We start from the raw sequence: 19,988 nt of genomic DNA on the forward strand, positions 1-19,988 counted from the left end.
TCCTGTGCTTAGTTTACCCTGTCCTCTGCTCAGTGTCCTCTGCTCAGTGTCCTCTGCTCAGTTTACCCTGTCCTCTGCTCGTTTTCCCCTGTCCTCTGCTCAGTTTCCCCTGTCCCCTGCTCAGTTTCCCCTGTCCTCTGCTCAGTGTCCCTCTGCTCAGTTTCTCCTGTCCCCTGTTTTCCCCTGTCCTCTGCTCGGTTTCCCCTGTCCTCTGCTCAGTTCCCCCCGTCCTTTGTTCAGTGGCCTCTGCTCAGTTTACCCCTGTCCTCTGCTCAGTTTCCCCTGTCCTCTGCTCGGTCTCCCCTGTCTTCTGCTCAGTGTCCTCTGCTAAGTTTCCCCTGTCCTCATTTCAGTTTCCCCTGTCCTCTGCTCGGTTTCCTCTTATCTGATGACCATCCAGGAAAACAATCAACCATTGTTTACAATGTGGCCCCCAACTGCATTGTGAACACTCAGTTTGAAAATATTACAAACTTTTAATAAAAAGGACACAACTGGAAATCGATCTTATCCTTGTGTTTATTTGTGCACCTCTAAACAGATCTGAATACTAAGTAAGTATTTACAAAAATAAATTACTTTGTCTTGCATAGCTGCACTGAAGGGGTAAAATGGTACATAGCTGTAAACAATCATTGTTAGCATAAAGTATATTGTTGTAAAGCACTTGTTTCAATATTTAAAAAAAAATGTACAAAATGTGTAAACAAATGGATGATGATAATCTAAAACAAGCAGGCAGTGGTGTCAGATTCATGGATTCAGTTGCACTTGTTCCTGTAAATAATTTTAACACAAATATTTGATCTAACATGATGGGACTGCAAAAATTCAGGCCTCTACCTCTACCTGTACATGGGAGTGACGACAGATAACTGGCTCAGAAATGGCTTATGAAAACTATGCATGATGGAGTAAAAACAAAAAAGAAACAAAACTAAAAATGATACATGAAACTGACTGAGCGAGCAACTGACGTAAGCTATGAAAAACTCCTCCATCTTAGCAAAACATGTTGAACAACTGAAATAATTGTCAGACGTATGTTGGTGTTGTACTGAGTACACGAAAGTGAATCGTTTGTCAGCAGGGAAGAATTTGCCCATAAATCATAATGTATGTTTGTGCAGTCTGTACAGGTAATGGACAAAGTGCAAATTGTGTGAATGATATTGAAGGAACGTTTTTTACACTGAAACATGCATATGCGAAAAAGAAAACCCTATGTGAAATATGAAATTTTCTTAATTTGAAATGCTATGGGTACAAATATTTGTTTATTAACTTTTAAAGCTAATGAATGCATGAAATGAGTTTAAGTGAAAAACAATAATCATACATTTCTGGAATGTTATAAACGTGGACATGTCTTTTATATAGCCCCCTTGTAACTTCTCATTGTTATTCATGTATTTACAAATAACACAGAAGACTGTTGACACAACGATCACCCACTACACACCTCAAACGTGAACCCTCACAAAGTCGGGCTGATTCCATAAATCAGCGAGATGAGTACAAATATGTAAAACGACAAAAATTATCTGGAATTGTTGAATGATAGACAATGAGAATGTATGTAGTAATAGGCAAAAGATTCAGCATAACTTAAAATTCAGCACCTTTCATAGTTGTCAGAAAAATTACATCACTCCTCGGGCCAGCTCTATGAGAGCCATTGCTGAGATAAGCTTATCTCTTTGCTCACGAGCCTCATCACTTTGTTCTGGGATACAGGTTGGTTGTTCACCGACCCAGTGTCTTTGTTCAAGGACCCACTGTCTACATCCATTCACTCTGATTCGCCTATCTGTGAGTCTGTCGTGCTTAGAGAGATCCCTGGCTCGTTTGCGCGCCTCTACATGCTGGCAGCTGGCCCCCTCGTCCAGTTCTCTCTTACACTTGTCGGCTCGGGCTTTGGATGGGGTCGTCTCCTGCTTCTGGGCAGCATGCCTATCGAGTGAAACAGAAGAGGCCTTGAAGTTAACTGAATTGAAGCTGAATTGTAACAATTATCTTTTCTCAGGCACACTTCAGTAACATAACACGCACACAGTATGTACAAAATCACATATAATCACTTAAAATAAGTGTATTTGTTTTTTAAATATGAAGAACATTACTGATCTAAATAATACTTTATACACTGAAGCACAAAGGTGACTGTGGTGATGCTGTTTTGATTTTGAATTGTAAGGTTTTCAGCCAGCTAAGTCAGTAAGGGCCATGGCATATTGATGGGCAGTTGTCAGACACTCTGTGAAGTGTCAACGTCACAATACAGTGGCATCTTGTCTTAACAAAAACCATTCCTCACAACTACACTGATCTGATATGAGGCAGACATCCATAATCACTTACCTGGCCAGCCACTGCATCACTTTGTCACACTGTTCAGGGGGAGATAATAAGGGTAAGTCAACGACAGGCGTCTTGACTCGGTGTAGCGGGGCGAGAGGATGGAGTGTACATCGTCTGTTAGCGTGTGTGAAGCGACTAGAACAACCTGTGGAAAACGAAGAGGGAGATAATAAGGGTAAATCAACGACAGACATCTTGAGGCAGGGTAGCGGGGCTTGTGGATGGACTGTATATCGTCGTGTGTGAAGCACCTGTAACAGGTTCACACTTTACACACTTTCTGCTGACTGAGCAGATTGTTCAGGAAAGCACCTATTACAGGTTCACATTTTACACACTTACTGCTGACTGAGCAGTTGGTTCAGGCAAGCACCTGTTACAGGTACACACTTACTGTGAACTGAGCAGATTGTTCAAGCAAGCACCTGTTACAGGTACACATTTACTGCTAACTGAGGAGATTGTTCAAGCAAGCACCTGTTACGGGTATACACTTACCGCTGATTGAGCAAACAAATGGCTTTTCCCCAGTATGAAGCCTCTGGTGAGTTTTAAGCTGACCACTCTGACAGAAGGCCTTTGTACAGTTGGGGAAATCACATCTGTATGGCCTCTCACCTGAAAAATAGGGATATGGGGAGATGGGGTGATATTCTGAAATCATACCACGGATAATCCAAGGCCGTTCGAGAAAGAAAACAAATTTGTGAGTGTAAACGAAAGATGGTATAACTGGTGAAATAATCTCATAAGCCATAATCATTCATTCTCCAAGTACACCCCACGACATGGCTGAAAAATTGTTAGTGTGGCATTAAGCCATAATCATTCTTTCTCCAAGTACAAAACTTTAGATAAAAATTCTATGTTCTAATAAAGACTGATATGCTGAAATCTGGCCCCAAAATGTTGAAGACAAAGCTGTCACATGTACCAAGTAACTGTTTCCAACTGTCTCTCAGAAAAATGACCTATCAGTGTGTGGGACAAATGGACACCCTATTATTTCAACCCTTGAACATGGGCAATATTTTTAAAGTTTGTCATGTAAGTTCACTTGATTGGGATTTTCTGTCATACTTGCCCCCTGTGAACGTTTGTCAAGAACATGGCCGGAGAAGTATAGCTAAGTCCTGCTCCTGCCTGGCTTGCACATTGAATCATTTTGTTGTGGAAGGTATCAAAGTGGTCACATTTTGTAACACAGAATACATGTATTATTCTCAACGTAACTGCAACTTTATTGGAACAACTGTAGGCCAACTTTCAGCACAGTGTGTGTATATTTTTTGTTTTTCACTTTTTAAAATTTTTTTAACTAGACCAGATTAAGGCAGAATCTGAACTAGGAGTCTCTCATTTGTACTGTTTTTTTTACCATATCTGTGTAGTTAGCCTCATGTGTTCAATTCGTCATCGGAAATAATGAAATTAACACCAATATATTTTGTTTGCCAAAATAGCATACACAGAACATTACATGCAGGGGCAAGTCATACATTACATATCCATCAGATCCATACTCCACAACTGGGGCAAATGAAATAAAAAATCTGAGCGTATTAGCTGATATGTTGACAGGGAACATATGAGCCTCCTCGTAAAGGTGGGCGTGGCTAGTGGTCTCGTGATCAAGAGGATGTTTTATTAATTACATTTACTTTAGTTGATTCAGTTGATCAATATGGCTACACAGTTGACTGATGGGAACATACAAAACCAAATCTAGGTCACTTCGTCGCTCCATACGTCACAATACATGCACAAATTCGGTCGGCTTAGAAACGGTTGTTGTTTGGCAGCATGTTACGGCAAGTTCGGACAACCTACAGTCAGGAATGACCCACTGCCGCGGAGCGTTTGCACGCGTAACCTAGACAACGACGCTCGCTCCCAGCGCACATCTGGCCAAGCTCAGACATGACAGAGATCTCCATGCTAACTGCCCGTAAATAAAGCCGTGTTTACCAAGGCTGGCTGAAGCTAAGAAATACATGTATGTTAATTAAAGACCAGGCGTTTTACAAACCTGGAAACGGCACATAAGTGTGCATGAGCCGTGGTTATGTTGTGAGAGAGCAGAGATATTTTGCCCGGCCATGCGTCACTTCACGATCCGACATGTTTAAAGGCCCATTCACGAATACTGAAGCGTGGGATAGTAGCCTCGTGCTTCTAGATCCCCTACCGAAAGTATCTAATTGGGTATTTAAATATAAAAAGCAAGTTAGAGAGCATGTACTGACAAGCTGAGCACATAAAACTGAATTACACTTTAGTTTCACAGCTAAAAATATTCCAACCAATTTCCATTTAAACTCCCATTTGTTCGTATGTATGGTGCAAGTACAGGTGCAATTTGCCAGTATAATATCACGTTCTCGGGTTTAGGGAATATCAATTTTATATTATTGAAACCTCATTCGCCGGCACAGTTTTACAGCAGAACATATACGCTATCAAAATTATCATTAATAATATAAAAAAAATAATGTTACATTTATTGTAATGCTTGAACATATATCAGTCATTTTTATTATAGTAATGAAATAATAAGGCTTATATTTATGCCAGAGACAAAGGAATGAAAAGTATGAAAAAGAAAAGAAAAAAAAAACACATGCCGAGTTATTTAATTAAAATTAAAGGTCACGATTTATGTCCTCTTTGTGGCCTATATAGCTCTCAGTCTGGTTGTTAAAAAAAAAAAATTAACCTATCTCACCTGTATGTGTTCTCATGTGAGCCTGTAAAGACTTCTCCCTGGGGAACACTCGGTTACAGATGTAACACTGTATGGTGTTGGTGGATGATGACCCCTGGACTTGTAGAGATAGGAGATGATCGGCTCTGGGTCGGCCCCTGCGGTGTCGTCCGATGAGGGGTGGGGATGAACCCTCAGCCTCCGACCCGCTACTGTCCGGGGTGGAGCATGACGACTGTGGGCTAACCACCCGCCTTCCCCGTCCTCTGGGCTCGCTCCAGTTCCACGGTAACATCTTCACTGTTTGTGTGCTAGTAGCCGAGTGCTGAGGTGACGAACTAACGGTACATGGGAAATCGTTTTGTAAAGGACACTACCGGTATAGTATTGAACCCGATGAAAAAACCGATAGCTGTCGTGTCTATGCCTGTAGCCGTGTTAAATAGGCCATGGTATTCCCTCCAACACACAATACTCAGGCCTATCACCCACATTTGCATTTTCCCGCCTGATGGGGATGACGGGAATTTAACCTATTTTACATCCACTTTAAGTTATATATATATATATATATATATATATATATATATATATATATATATATATATATGGGTCTACACGCGTAAATACGTACGTCGTGCGAAATACAAGAAATTGTAAAGACGAAGACACTAATAACATTAACCTCATAATTAAATAAGGTACGTTGAGACTTCCAGAGGGGCAGATTTGTTAGTGGCTATTTGTTTTTTTTTTAATTTTTTTATTGCAAATGATAAATGTCAGAGTCCACTCGATGTCCCTAGTCCACACTGTTCCCATGTGCAGCTCGTTTTACAAGGGAATTCCCGCCAGGACTCCTTTTATGGAATAATGACATCACCGAGGGGCCTTCCCCAAGCAGGACCCAGCATGCATCTAGGGCTCTACCGAGCATGCTCGTGACATAGTCGACAAGGAGCACGCCATATTGGAGAAAGTTCATGGGATTCTAAAGCCGTGTGGTGAAAAATCCATTGCCATCCTCCGACAAGAGAGGACATAATGGAGACCACATACGGCGTAGCAGTTGCCAACAAATATTCACTTTTTACAGACGAGGATGCTGATCCTTTAGAAATATTAAGGCAGCAGGAGGAGCAGCTAAAGAAAAAGAAGGACGAGGTAAAACCGAAGTCCGACAAATCTGCAAAAACTGCGAAAAACAAGCAGGTGAAAAAAGCTGTTGCTCCTCCTGAACCAGAGCAGAAAGTGAAGCAACAGGACCAAAATACGAATAGGAGAGAAGGTATAACTGCAGGTGTCAAGAAATTCTGGTGCAATATGTCCAGATTTGCATTGTAAACATGATCTTGCACATTGAAAATTGCGGGAAATAAGTGTAGTCAGGCCTACACGCGTGTTGAGGTAAATGGAGGAAACTGCGTTTTAAGCTATTTATCAGGCCTTAATTATGTTTTCACTTTGCATTCATTACATAGAGTTCCATTTCTAATCAACACGTTTTGTGTGAAGGGAGGTATTTCTGATGTAATAGCCTAAAAGTAACATGAATAGAGTGTTTACAATGCATTGTGACCATGTGCTCTTATCTGATTTCGTAATACCCTAGCAGGCTGTTTAGAGATGCAGCGACAGGGGGTCAGTATTAATTAAGTGATGGACAGTACACAAATTTGGCACGCTAGGTGTCCCCATTTAGAGGTACGCGTGAGAAGGTTAAAGAATTAAGATGGAAGTGAAGCAATAAGTCGAGTCATCTGGTATTGTAATTTGAAGTAGAGCTCATCCCAATTTTTGTGATTTACTCTGTGTATTTGTTCCTGTTCTTGTTTGCATGTTGTATACCTGTCGAATGATAAATGGCCTTCTTCATTTGTCAAACTGACCATGAACATACAACATTGAGGCTCTCTGATATCCCATATGCCAGGTGTTGCATTTGTGTTAACATTATAGGGAAAACTGATCAGTTACGTTCAGCTTGAGGTATACAGGAAAAACCAAAATTGTCTGGGGTTAGGAATGTTGGCTAAGAAATTATGAATGAAAAGTTTGTGAGACATGTTGCACATTTTACGCCAACATAAGGTAAAAGACTGTAAAAATAAAGGTTTTAATTCCCCAAAACTCCCATAACATCATTAAAGTAGCTCGGCTCTTAGCTTATCCATCCTACCTGTTCCAGCTACACCTGCATCTGAGATTAGATGCCAAAGGCTCTACCTGTACTCGACCATGCTATCTTTTCTTGGTTGTCACTGGTTATGTAATACCTTTCACCAGGTTAACACTCTCAAACCAATTACAAGTTATGGTTCATTTCTTTAAAAAAAAACATGGCTAGTATCATCCAGAATGGAATTATCTTGTCAATCTGATCTGATCGTTTTTTGACAATTAAATCTGAAGCTTTGGGTTATGAACTACAGGCCCTATTATGGTAAGAAAAATAATTGTCTATACTCTTAGCCACTTTTTCAGAAGTTACTTCAAAAAAGGCTTTTTTTTTTTTAAATTAGATCGGACATAAAGGTATTGCCTTCTGTGAGAATCAAAACATTTTTTTTTTTTTTTCAATGGGTGTAAATACGGTGGCACATTTCCACAAGGCTAGGTAAGAGAGCCTCACTTTAATATCTTTAGGCTAGATAAGAGAGCCTCACCTTAATATCTTTAGGCTAGGTAAGAGCCTCACCTTAATATCTTAAGGCTAGGTAAGAGAGCCTGACCTTAATATCTTTAGGCTAGGTAAGAGAGCCTCACCTTAATATCTTTAGGCTAGCTAGGTGAGAGAGCCTCACTTTAATATCTTTAGGCTAGGTAAGAGAGCCTCACCTTAATATCTTTAGGCTAGGTAAGAGAGCCTCACTTTAATATCTTTAGGCTAGGTAAGAGAGCCTCACCTTAATATCTTTAGGCTAGGTAAGAGAGCCTGACCTTAATATCTTTAGGCTAGGTAAGAGAGCCTGACCTTAATATCTTTAGGCTAGGTAAGAGAGCCTCACTTTAATATCTTCAGGCTAGGTAGGAGAGACTCACTTTAATATCTTTGACTTCACAACTATGACAAGAGGCCTGTGCGCCGAAAAACAGATTTGACAAAGTTAAACCTAAGTTTATGGTTACGGTGCTTGAAATGAACTGTTAGTTACGTGCTAGGTGCAATGTTCTACATATGCAGGCTGTTGGGTTTAATTTTGACCAGGTTTATTGTCACAAATGTACATCCCACTGATCTGGCTTATCAGTTTGCCCAAGGGTTATGTCTGTCTACCTTCTCGCCCATGGCTCCTTCTGTCATAAAGGTGTCTTAAAGCTGTCACCACTGCATGAGTTTTGATATCTGGGATATAAAGAGAAAAGGGAAAGTAGTATGAAGGTACGAAACTAGATAGCCTGATTATTGAAGAAGTATTTACACACCTGTGGCAGTGGCTTGTGACGAGGTAAAAAATAATATGGGAAGGCATTAAGAAATAAAGAATGGATGATTTGAGAACTTCGCCTGATAATGTTGGTTACGTTCATTTTAGAACAATTAGCGCAATTAACAACACATACTTGATTTGTGACCCTAGACAACAGTTTTGGCTTTGCCACAAAGTTTTTTTATGAAGTGCTTGTCTGTCAAGGGTCTTAGAGGCTACATGGTCTAAAACATTGCTTATGTAATTCTGCTCAGAGTTATTTCTCTAGTTACATGGTGTTACATGCACACAGCTGGGTGTCCAAGCATGTCCGATCACTGATGTACCCTGAAGGCAGGTTTTCATGCATGAGTAACTGGTGACAGTCACAGGACCAAGGCTTAATCATATACTGGAGATTTTAACCTTTTAGCATGTAGGGGAACAATATGTGTGTAGTCTGTCTGCAATTTTTAATTAAAGAGAAATATTTTCATATCAACTACAGGATTTACAGAAGGTAATCATGCTCTAATACACGCCATAAAAACATTTAAAAAGTTTGGAGAATTGCAGTCGTGGTTCAGTTTTTGAAATTAGATTGAGAGATCTTTTGCCAGCATGTTTGATATGTCAAAGTTATCCGTGGAAGGCACATATTACCACATTCAAGAAGTAAAACTGTTACCCATGGTAGTGAGAATGGAGATGTGAACAGTTGTCGTCAAATCTTGTTTTATACCACTTCTGTCACAGTTGTGGTCACTGTCCTAGATAAGAGTATATTTGAACTGGAAGTGTATTGGGCTCTCACCTGCTGTAAGGTGCTGGAAATCGAATGTGGGGAATGCGATTACCTCGGTTATTTTTTTTTTTTTTTTTTTGCTCAGGCATAGCCATCATACACAAAGTGTCAGCATTCAAAGCAATACTTAACCAAATATTATGGGTGACGTCTCAAAAAGTATTCATGTGTATTAAGCTTAAGTTTTGATGTTCATTCTTGATGAAAGTTATACCAGCTACTTTTGTGTTGACCCTGCATCCTACATGATGTGTCACATTTTCAAAGTTAGCACAGTGTAACTGTGTATCTTGTGTCTGCGCAGATAACCGCTCAAAAGGCTCGGGTCAGGGGCGGTCAGAGCGTGGAGGCCGTCCCTTCAGGGAACCACGGGAACATCGGGACAACGATGGTGACAGACGTCCAGATCGCAGGAGAAGGGAAGACAACTCAACAGGGGAATTCAGGTACCCAGCATGCACTCCACATTTTACTGTTTAGCTTGCATTGAACTTGTTAAAGGTCATATGATGTAAATGCATACTCTACTATGGGAATATCTGTTTGAAGCAGCATATTCAAGCCTTTCCATAAAAGCCGGGGGTCAGCGGTTTAGTCGCCTGTTTTTGGTCAAACCGCCGGGTGTATTGGGCAAAGTTTCAACCGAGCAAATAATACACCTACGAGCAATATGTTACCCTTATCTTTGACGACTCATAGTTTGAGGTATGCTGGTTTCAGTTCCAGAAGTAATTCCCACTAGACCTACATGTGTGGCTGTGTATGTGTACATACATATCGTGGCATCCTTCTGTCGTTCCCATTGCCAAGCTGTACAGTAACATAACATTTGAGCTGATTGGCTACTCGAAAGTTAGCAAACCAATTGGGGAACACAACATATACTGGCTACGCTATGCGTTGACTTCGTTTATTGTCGTGTTTACAATATGAAGCAAACATTTGCCAAGTTACTTAAGCAAATGTTTTTAAAAAATGCAGGAGCCAACAACCAATCAACACAGTTGCCATCATTTCCATATTAGGATATACAGTGAAGGTTTATTTTGAACTAAGTCACACTTTGTTAGAACATCAAGAACTGCATGTTGCAAAGGGTAATAGAAGTAAAAGAATTGAGGTTTGTATTGCAGAATTGAGTTTATTTCAGCAAAGAGTTCAGTTTTTGGCTGTTTCGGGAAACCTGAATAACCAATTACTACATCTATACGTCATAGCTTAAACAGGTGTAAATTGAATTTTCTGAAGTTCTCAAAAGTTGCTTCAGGATTGAGTTTCTTTCAGATTTGGAATTTAGCAGCCTTTTGATGGTATCTGAATTGGACTCCTAGGAATCCTGTGATTCATAAACGAAATAAAGTAAAGTAGGGTGTAAAGTCAAATTTACTTACCCCTTTTCATAAAGACCATGTTTTCTGTACATTCTTTAAACAGATTGAACCATTATCGGACATAAAAACTATGACATCAATGGTCCCCTGGTTTCCATTGTTACTTATTGTCTTGAATATCACAAACAATGACACTGATGGATAATTGATATGTACAACAGCAAACGGCTTAAAACGACAGAGAATGTATTTTAGACCATGTTGCAAAAGTGTTGGCGTAGGGGCCAGCAGCTCCCAAACCCCCAGCTCTTTTGCTAATGCTCAGCTGGCTAATGAGAATAACCCATCATACAGGTGTTCCTGTATGAGCGTGGAGAGCCCTGATATATCATGCCAAAGCTAGTGCTCGTAATGGTTACTTAGGTAAACACACTCTTTTCGTTTGAATCTTAGGTTTAGGATATTCGCAGGTTTGATATGGCCCATAATTTAGTTTAAAATGTTAGTAATCCAGTGCTAAAACTGGGTGTGTGCTCCTTATTCAATCGGGTATGAAGAGGATTAATTGCCTGCGAGACTGATCAACCAAATCAAGAAAGCTAGATGTCAGCTCTGTCACAAACTAGTGTACAATGGGTCAATGTTTGCAGCCTGTTCTGACTGGGCTTTTGAATGGTTTCAGTAATGGTGAAGGTCAGATTTGCCTTCAGAACAAAGTTTTAGTGTGTATCGGTATGATGCTCATTCAGAGATGTGCTAGTGAATTAGCTTTATGCAGCCTGTGTATTCTGTACGGGAGAGTTCACATCAGTAATCTTGTGTTCATATTTGACATGATGATGCCGAGTGCCATCCGATGACATAGGTGATGAAAAACAACTCTTTGCTTTACCGGATTCTGATCAGATATGAACCAAAGTGTTACCCCAGAACCTTGGTTTTATTTCTGTTACCTTGGTGACCCTTCAGTCTCTTGATATTTTCTTGTTGCAGAGAAAGTGGTGGATTTGGGAACCGATCAGAAGGCAGCAGTGGTGGAGGATTTGGAAGTCGCCAAGAAGGCGGATTTGGAAATCGACAGGAAGGAGGATTTGGAAATAGACAGGAAGGCGGATTTGGAAACCGACAGGAAAGTGGATTTGGTAACAGAATGGACAGTTCCAGAGGTGGACGTGGGGGATTTGGTCGTCGTGGCCGTGGTGGAAGAGGTGGACGGGGCGGTGGACCAGGTGGAAATGACAGACAAGGCAGGCGGGAGTACGAGAGACACAGTGGCAGTGATAAGACGTAAGTATTCCCCATGAATACTGAACGGTTGGTAGGGTGTACATAGCCGCTTAGAGGGGTTGAAAGTGGTGAATTCATGGCAAGTCTCTCTTGTATGTTTTAGCAAGTTCAACTAAATAGTAAACCATACATCATATGTGAGCGCAGTGTTTTGCCATTGAGGAGGGGGAATATGCTAGAAGTTAGTGCAATGATGTGGTGAATTGTACCGTGCCAGGAACCTCATTCTGTAAAGTGTCAGTTTTCCTAGTAATGAAGCCTAATTTCCTGGCTGCAAGGACAATATTATTACAGCACAGTTATGCCATATCCATGCTACAGAGGTAATGTTTTGAGTTCTCCTGGCACATCCCCTTGTTAGCTGCACGTTGCACAGTCATCCAGCAAAAACTGGGTGATGGGTTAACACAGCCTGAGCTTATCGGATATTGTTATCAATGGCATTAATTAGGTGTCCATGCATAAGTCATTCTGGATACAAATTTTCATGGTAATTCTTCTGGATGATGGGTATGGAATGTCAGTTTACTATATCATTTTCCAGAACACTAGTGTGTATAGTTTTCTTTAGTAATTAGGAGAAAAAATTTATTTAAATTGTCTTAACTCAAAGCTTGTTTTGTGGGCCTGAGCTGAACGTATAGGTGCATCTGCAATGTCTGTGTGAAGTCTGAAAATAATGGAAAAAGTAAAAAAAACTATGATTGGAAACCTGTCTTGTTTTGATGACTGATTCATTTGGCACATTCTTTATGATACATTGTTTCACACCAAATATGTTATAAATGGATTTATTAAGTTTTTCATATCGTTTCCTTTCATATGTAAAATTTCGGTGAGCATTCTGCCAAAGGCATAACAATATATACAGAGGGCTCCATTGAAAGCAGACCTCTGCTAAATCTGTCCTTGCTCCATTTCGGCTGTTCTGGCCTGATTTGGGATGATAAGGGAAACTATGGCCTTTTTGCAGAGGGATAAAGTCTGTTGAGAAGCGGGATGGTGGTGGTGCCCACAACTGGGGGTCCGTCAAGGATGAGCTAGAGTAAGTGTGTATAGTGAGGACCTTGACCCTGCTCCTCTCCCTGCCTTACAAACTAAAATTTGCTTGTGAAAAACTACAGCTTGTTTCTTTACCATTTGAGTGGGGTGGAAATAGAAGTGGGAGTTGCTGGTCCTGTAGTGTCGTAATGCATGAGGAGGATTTCCAGGGAACATTTCCACCCTCTGGTTGTGTAAAACTTGTGTTGATTTAGCATTCAACCATATTCAGTCAAGTTTTTGTGAAAATTGCTACTAATCACCAAGAAAAAAAGAATGCAAATTTTATTTAACAGCTTGCGTTATTAATGTATTGATTTTGCAAGGTTTTTCTATGTATAGATTAGCCTACTTTTCAACTCAAGAAACCTCTGGTTTTCGCACCACTTGAGTTAGATTGTGTGCAGTTACCTTGCATGTGTTAGCTCCACCTTTATTCACAAAATGCAGGTAATAGTTCACTCTTTCACCTAGTAATGATGCCGATTGCTCTGCTTTTTTCACTTCCTTCTTTGACCTTGTCTCCATGGCCACTTTCACAATACGTAATAATAATTTTTTGGTTTTTCCTTGTCATTTAACCTGGAAAGTGTCTTTTCAGAAAAAAACCCTTTTGGATGGAAGGTGTTTAAAGTGTTGTGAGGGTGGCCGTGTCCCCTTTGTTCTCTTGACACTAACAATGAATTATTGCTGTACATGTCATACCTTCACTATATAGCATACTCTGCTCATTTGGAGTCCAGTAGAATGGAGTATACAGTGATCTTAATTTTTCTAGTGGTGGTGTTCTCTTTCTGGGATTTGTCAGAATTTACTGACCTGTTTGGTGTGAAATGTTCCTTGTGTTACTAACAGTTTTGTTTTGCATACCGTCACTGTTATACTTTTTTTGCCAACTTCCTACCTCCAGGTAAAGTGGATGTAGTGATCCTGTCTTTGCTTGAAGACATTTTATATTAAAATACTAAAAACAGTAGGTCTGGCATGATGAGGGTGCAACAAAAAAGACCATTTAAGAATGGGTATATTATGGAAGGCATACTTTTATCCTGACTCTCTTAGAAAGGAACTGCTGATGGTGTTGTGGAGATACGCTTCTTACGATTTAAACACTTTGAGAAAGGGGCTACCTTACTGGACACCCAAATGAATCTTCACGCCTTTTAAAGTGAACATACAATGCGTGTAGCATTTGGGCAGGGAAGTGGCGGGGAGATTAAGATCTGAGCAGTTTGATGACGAAGTGGGATGCTTTCAATTCTGAGTGAAGCAGAGTGGTTTAGCCAAGGTACACGGGTTTCCAACACATAAAACTTGTCATACACATTGTATGGCATTACACTTTACGGTAAACGGAGTTAATTTGGAATAGAGTGAAGCAGGTTCACTCATTAAGATTTTTGTCTTCACTTGACATTCTCTTTGTGGGCATTTAACTCTCATCGGGTATATACTACAAGGCCGTTGGTAAATATCCACTTTCTCCATTATTTTTGGCTTGATCTCACCCTGCCTTAGATCTAACAATTCCCATGGTTTTGTGGTGACTGCATGTATTTTAAAATAGTTTATGTTTGGTTGCAAGTTCTTACCTTGTTCATTATGCACTGTAGAGATTCGTTTGATATCTTATTTTTCAGTTGATATGTGAAAATATTTTTAAAAATTCAGATAATGTACTGCTCAAGCAGAAGTCAAGTTGAATGGACAGTATAACTATTGATGAAACAAACTCAGCAGTTAATGGTGTCACTTTGGTAGTAGTTGGGCCCTTAACCAGCAATAGGGCATGTTCTGATCCATCTGCTGCTGGTAGAGCAGTGAGCAATGTTGGGAGGTTGTCGGGTGCTTGGGGGAGAGCTGTGATTCCTGAAGGGTTCTGCCTCTACCTTCATCTTTAAACCCGGCCAGTGTTATTGTACAGTGTAAATTGTTAATGGAGTAAACAATGACTTATTTTAGAACTTGTGAGAGGGTAGGAATTTCAGTGGTTTCATGCGTGTTTTTTTCTTGGCAGTGAACAGTTGAAGGATGCTAATGACAGCCAGGAGATCCACCCCCCAACTGAGGACACGGAAAATCAGGATCCCAAGTATGTACACACAACACGACATTGTTATGGATAAGAAAGAGTACGTCATTGTCAGGGATGAATATGAATACGACCATGTCAGGGATGAGAATGAATACAAGTGTCAGGGGTGAGAATGAATATGGCATTGTCAGGGGTGAAAATGAATACGGCATTGTCAGGGATGAGAATGAATACAACAGTGTCAGGGGTGAGAATGAATATGGTATTGTCAGGGGTGAAAATGAATACAACAGTGTCGGGTGAGAATGAATACGGCATTGTCAGGGATGAGAATGAATACGGCATTGTCAGGGATGAGAATGAATACGGCATTGTCAGGGATGAGAATGAATACGGCATTGTCAGGGATGAGAATGAATACGACATTGTCAGGGATGAGAATGAATACGGCATTGTCAGGGGTGAGAATGAATACGGCATTGTCAGGGATGAGAATGAATACAAGTGTCAGGGGTGAGAATGAATACAAGTGTCAGGGGTGAGAATGAATATGGTATTGTCAGGGGTGAAAATGAATACGGCATTGTCAGGGATGAGAATGAATACAACAGTGTCAGGGGTGCGGATGAATATGGCATTGTCAGGGGTGAAAATGAATACGGCATTATCAGGGATGAGAATGAATACGACCTTGTCAGAAATGAAAATGAATACGACCTTGTCAGAAATGAAAATGAATACGACCTTGTCAGAAATGAAAATGAATACGGCATTGTCGGGGATGAAAATCTTCAGCTGGTTTTATAGGAAATCAGGATTTTCATAGCAGCTAATGATCAAAATGAATGATTTTACTAATTGAGTTGAAGGGGTGGTGATTTTGATGGAAAAGATTGTTTCCCCCCTGGTTTATACATTATCTACCAGTTGTCGGGTCTTTGTCAATTACTATGTATACTGTAGGAGGAAAGTTCAGAATGCAGAATATAGTCTTCCTGATCCGAAGGTGTAAGATGTGCTTCTGTGGATTCTGGTGGTGGCACTAATGTAAAAGCAGTATGGGGAGTTAAAGGTTAACCGAGAATTTCTCCACAAGTTAGGGTGAAAAACATTAGTCTTCTTTCTGGTAGTCTCCCTTTGAAGTCTAGTCGTTGTAACTCTGGCGTCCTGATATACAGATAAGGTGCTCATTGAAACTCAGCACCTGATAAGTGGTATTATGTAGATCTCCTCAGGTGGTGGAGGCCAGTCCCTAGGTTCACCTGGACTGCTGTGTTAAGGTGTATGTTTGTGTTTCAGTGAGAGTGGGGAGTTGTCTGAGCCAGCCCACGATGCGGAGCCTCAAGAAGAGGAGAAACAAATGACGCTGGACGAATGGAGAGCTCTCCAGTCCCGGAACAGAGTCAAGACTGAGTTCAACATCCGCAAACCCAATGAAGGCGTGGATGACAGTCAGTGGCGCAAGATGACCAAACTGGCCAAAAAACCCAAGGAGGAAGAGAGCGAGGAAGAAAGTGAGGAGGAAGAAGAGGTAATGTGTAGCATGAGAGCAATGTGTTAAGGCTGTCTGAGAGAGCCACCAACTTCACAAGACTACATTAGCAGGTTTGGCTTTTACAGTAAACACACAAGTTATCACTTGTTTTCATAGTGTGGTGAAAGTCTCATTTTATGACTGACAAGAACCATTATGTGTAGCCCATTTAAAGCAAAAACATTACATATGCATTCTTCTAGTTTTAGTTTTCATCAGGTAATGTTCTTTTGGTATTCTAAAATTCCTGTCCGGGCAGTTAAGCACAAAATTTCAAGATCAGCAACTTGCTGTACTTCTATTTTTTCTCACAATTACATGTCCATTGTTCAGCCAACTGCTTGGTTCTCGCTAAAGGTTAACTTGTGCTACAATAGAACTGAATTGGACACCGTGATATTGAAACTTCCAAAGCAGGGTTGATTCAATTGATATAACAAAACTAGTCTTAAAGTATTGTCTTTGTTCACCTTACAGGAAGACGAGAGAGCACGTCAGAAGGCCCTGTTGAACATTAAAATCACATTCAACGACTCTCCTCGCCGTGGGCGTGGAGGCAGGCGGCCGCGTGCCAGTCGTGGCGGGCGAATGCCCAGTGGTGGTGGTCGTGGTGAGAGGCGTGGTCCGCGCGAAGCTGCGCCGAGGTTTGACGATGAGAATGACTTCCCGAGTCTGGGGGTCATCAAGACGGTGGCGTGAAGGCCCCCCCCCCCACCCAGTCCTGTCTCCTCAGCAGATGGTGGACTTGTTCAGTTTTCACCCAGACCTTAACAGAAATGGGGTCATAGGTTTCAAACCATTGTGGATTTTTGCATTTACATCACCATAGATTCTTGTGTACTCTTTGACTACCTGGTCTACAATGGAATGTAGACGGGCTGGCATGCTGCACGGATCATGGGGCACAGCCTCAGGTGCTGCTGCTGCTGCCCAAAGGACTTCGATTTATTGTGCTTAATGGGAGATTAAATTAATGGAGTGCCAACAAAAGACCAGAGCTCCAGATTCAAGATGCGGATTTCCTGGCTCTTCCCCAGTTTGGTTAGGTCTTGTTTACACAAATCGTTTTGGTTCTCACATGGCAAGGACAGAGCTGATGTATACTTTAGCGTCCAGTTTGGTTACCAGAACTCTTAACCAGTTGTACAGACCTGGTTGTTTTATGTACAAACTGTACGAACTAAAACTCATGTTGATTTCAGAATGATATTGTGGAGCGTGACGTAACTAAGTCATGACATAGCCAGAAAGTGCTGATTTTGTTTTGTTTTCTTTTTTTTTTTACTTACTACCAAAGCCTGGATCATTTAAAGGGCTTTAGACTGTTATGTTCTATTTTCTCAAAAAGTGAAGAAAACAAAAACAAAAGTTATTGCTGAGGAAGACCTTATTCAGATTGTTATTATGGATTTTTTGATACCCTTGCAAGGGTAGACATTACCATCTGATATACCAGACGGTCAATGACGAAGCTAAGTAATAGCTACTTTTTCATTATGCTAAATTAAGATTGTCCATTTCCATGTCTGGTGTGAGAATTTCTGTACCACTATTTGTTTATAGTAAAATGGAATAATAAAGCCATCTGTAACTAGGTAACATCACATCATTGGTCCTTGTTGAGTTGAGCATCTCTGATAATTTGTCGTCAATTCACATTTTCTACGAAAAGACTTTCCAGCTTGCTGTCACCGTGGCTGTTTTTAAATGTGGTGTCCTGCATGATTCTGTCATGGAGCGAGTGTTCCATGAGAAAGTCTTGTCTCGGGGGGGGTTTCAGTTACTTTCGATAAGCATTTTGAAGCACTAGATCTTTCAAGGTGATGTAGGATATGGGGTCATGTTTAGGAACCATGTGGTATGTCTGGTGATGTTTTGGAGTGAATGTAATTCATGTTTGCAGGCTGTGTATTCAAGGAGTAGTATCGTGATAACATTGTGCTTTTTGTCAAGCCCTGAAACTAATCCAATGAATGTATCAAAAGTCAAATTAAAAATGTGCATTAATTGCACTGAAAGTTGGTCTTTCATATGGGTAAAGGTTGAGGAGTTAGAGCAATCTGTATTGTGAGAAAATTTCCATGGAGTCAATGGTAAACGCAGTTTACTTTTGCTCTTTGATTTACCAAATGTATCCAAGGGTTCCTTGCATCTGATTCTTAATCAACCCCGCTTCTTAATCGCTTCTGATACCAAAAGCAGAAAATTTTGACCTTGACAAATGTTCTTACACTTCATAACTGAGAAAGCGTTCACTGTTTATATCAAGGCCTACACTGTCTCATTAGACCTGAATCGACCAGAGAGGCAGACACAGCTTGCCTGTTAGACGTTTGTAACACCGCTCACTGCTTATCTGTGGCTATCATATTGAAGTCGGAACCAGGACATTACTTGGAACCATGGCTCCTACACTCAATGCTCTGAATTCTAATCTTTAAATGTGTAAAAAAAAATTTCAGTTCTACATTACATACAAGAGGGATATTGCCTAGTAAAGCATGCACTTTGTAGGTTATGTCACATTAGTGACAAATATTTTCTAGGCCACAGAATGTAAGAAAACATGAAATCCAGCTAATAGTCAGAAATATACAGAGATCTTGAATGAAGTCGGCTCGAGCGGTCCCCTGGACCAGGATTGTAAAAGTAACTCCGTATGGATCAAAAGGTTTATCCTCGACTTTCCAAATCCGTTCACAAAATAAAACTCAGTCTTAAAGCTGGGGCTGTGGAGCCTCGCTTAATTCTGTTTAAATTTTCGAAATGTGCAAACTTTAGTAACAAAATGAAACTGTTAGTGTTGAATAACAAGTCCGCAACACCAAAACTTTGGAAAATACTGATTTAATGGCAAGTGCTTCAAAAGTGTAAAATCTGTATAATACATTTAAAAACCTGAATACGCACACTCTATAGGTAGTTTCCAATATTTGGTCTAGTCCTGAAGGATATTTCTCCTACATGCCAGTGTAATTAATCACATGCTGTACTGGCTATGATCAGGGAATAAAAGGCTAATATGTACATTATGTATTAAAAAAATTACTGCCTCAGTGCGGTGCAAATTAAACAGAATTTCTATTTATGGTTGGCATGTATCAACCTAGTATAATCACAGACCATCGGCCATAATGGCTGGTACAGCAACGTTTCTCCAGTATGACATTGATCAAAAAGTCCTACAAAACCTTAATATCTGTGAATCCATAACATACATACCTCATCTGGGATTTTCTGTAACTATAGGAACCAGTATAAAGATATCTACCTGAATAAGAGTCCGAAACAACTGGTCATGGAAACCTATTGTACAGGTATTGGTATGTAATGTGTCAACATGGAATCCCATGATGCACCACGAAATAAACCACTCAGCTGTCCAGCAATAAATGCTATACAAAGTATAGTTAAATATTCAGGATAGGTATGGATCGCCCAGTTGAACATAAATTACACACAGTCTTAAACAAAATAGGC

At 40.4% G+C, this 19,988-nt stretch overlaps 2 protein-coding genes across 3 annotated transcripts; one reads left to right on the forward strand and one right to left on the reverse strand.

Annotated features, from left to right (window-relative positions):
- Positions 1-543: 543 nt before the first annotated feature.
- LOC135481278 (zinc finger protein 367-like) lies at positions 544-5,523 on the reverse strand. The gene is made up of 4 exons (XM_064761127.1): positions 5,087-5,523; positions 2,860-2,979; positions 2,362-2,506; positions 544-1,953 (listed from the first exon to the last, which is right to left on the reverse strand). The coding sequence occupies exons 1-4, from the start codon at positions 5,358-5,360 to the stop codon at positions 1,644-1,646; spliced, it is 849 nt and encodes a 282-aa protein (XP_064617197.1). The 5' UTR covers positions 5,361-5,523; the 3' UTR covers positions 544-1,643.
- A 496-nt stretch (positions 5,524-6,019) lies between these two features.
- On the forward strand, positions 6,020-18,114 carry LOC135481231 (SERPINE1 mRNA-binding protein 1-like). 2 transcript variants are annotated; one of them, XM_064761058.1, is made up of 7 exons: positions 6,020-6,353; positions 9,585-9,726; positions 11,605-11,898; positions 12,872-12,943; positions 14,957-15,031; positions 16,274-16,505; positions 16,986-18,114. In XM_064761058.1, the coding sequence occupies exons 1-7, from the start codon at positions 6,110-6,112 to the stop codon at positions 17,205-17,207; spliced, it is 1,281 nt and encodes a 426-aa protein (XP_064617128.1). In that variant the 5' UTR covers positions 6,020-6,109; the 3' UTR covers positions 17,208-18,114. The 2 variants fall into 2 exon arrangements, with proteins under 2 accessions (XP_064617128.1, XP_064617129.1); XM_064761059.1 differs by lacking the exon at positions 12,872-12,943.
- The last annotated feature ends 1,874 nt before the right edge of the window (positions 18,115-19,988 follow it).

The sequence above is a fragment of the Liolophura sinensis genome, unplaced genomic scaffold (assembly GCF_032854445.1).
Source record: "Liolophura sinensis isolate JHLJ2023 unplaced genomic scaffold, CUHK_Ljap_v2 scaffold_14, whole genome shotgun sequence".
In the NCBI taxonomy this organism is placed as follows: Eukaryota; Metazoa; Mollusca; class Polyplacophora; order Chitonida; family Chitonidae; genus Liolophura; species Liolophura sinensis.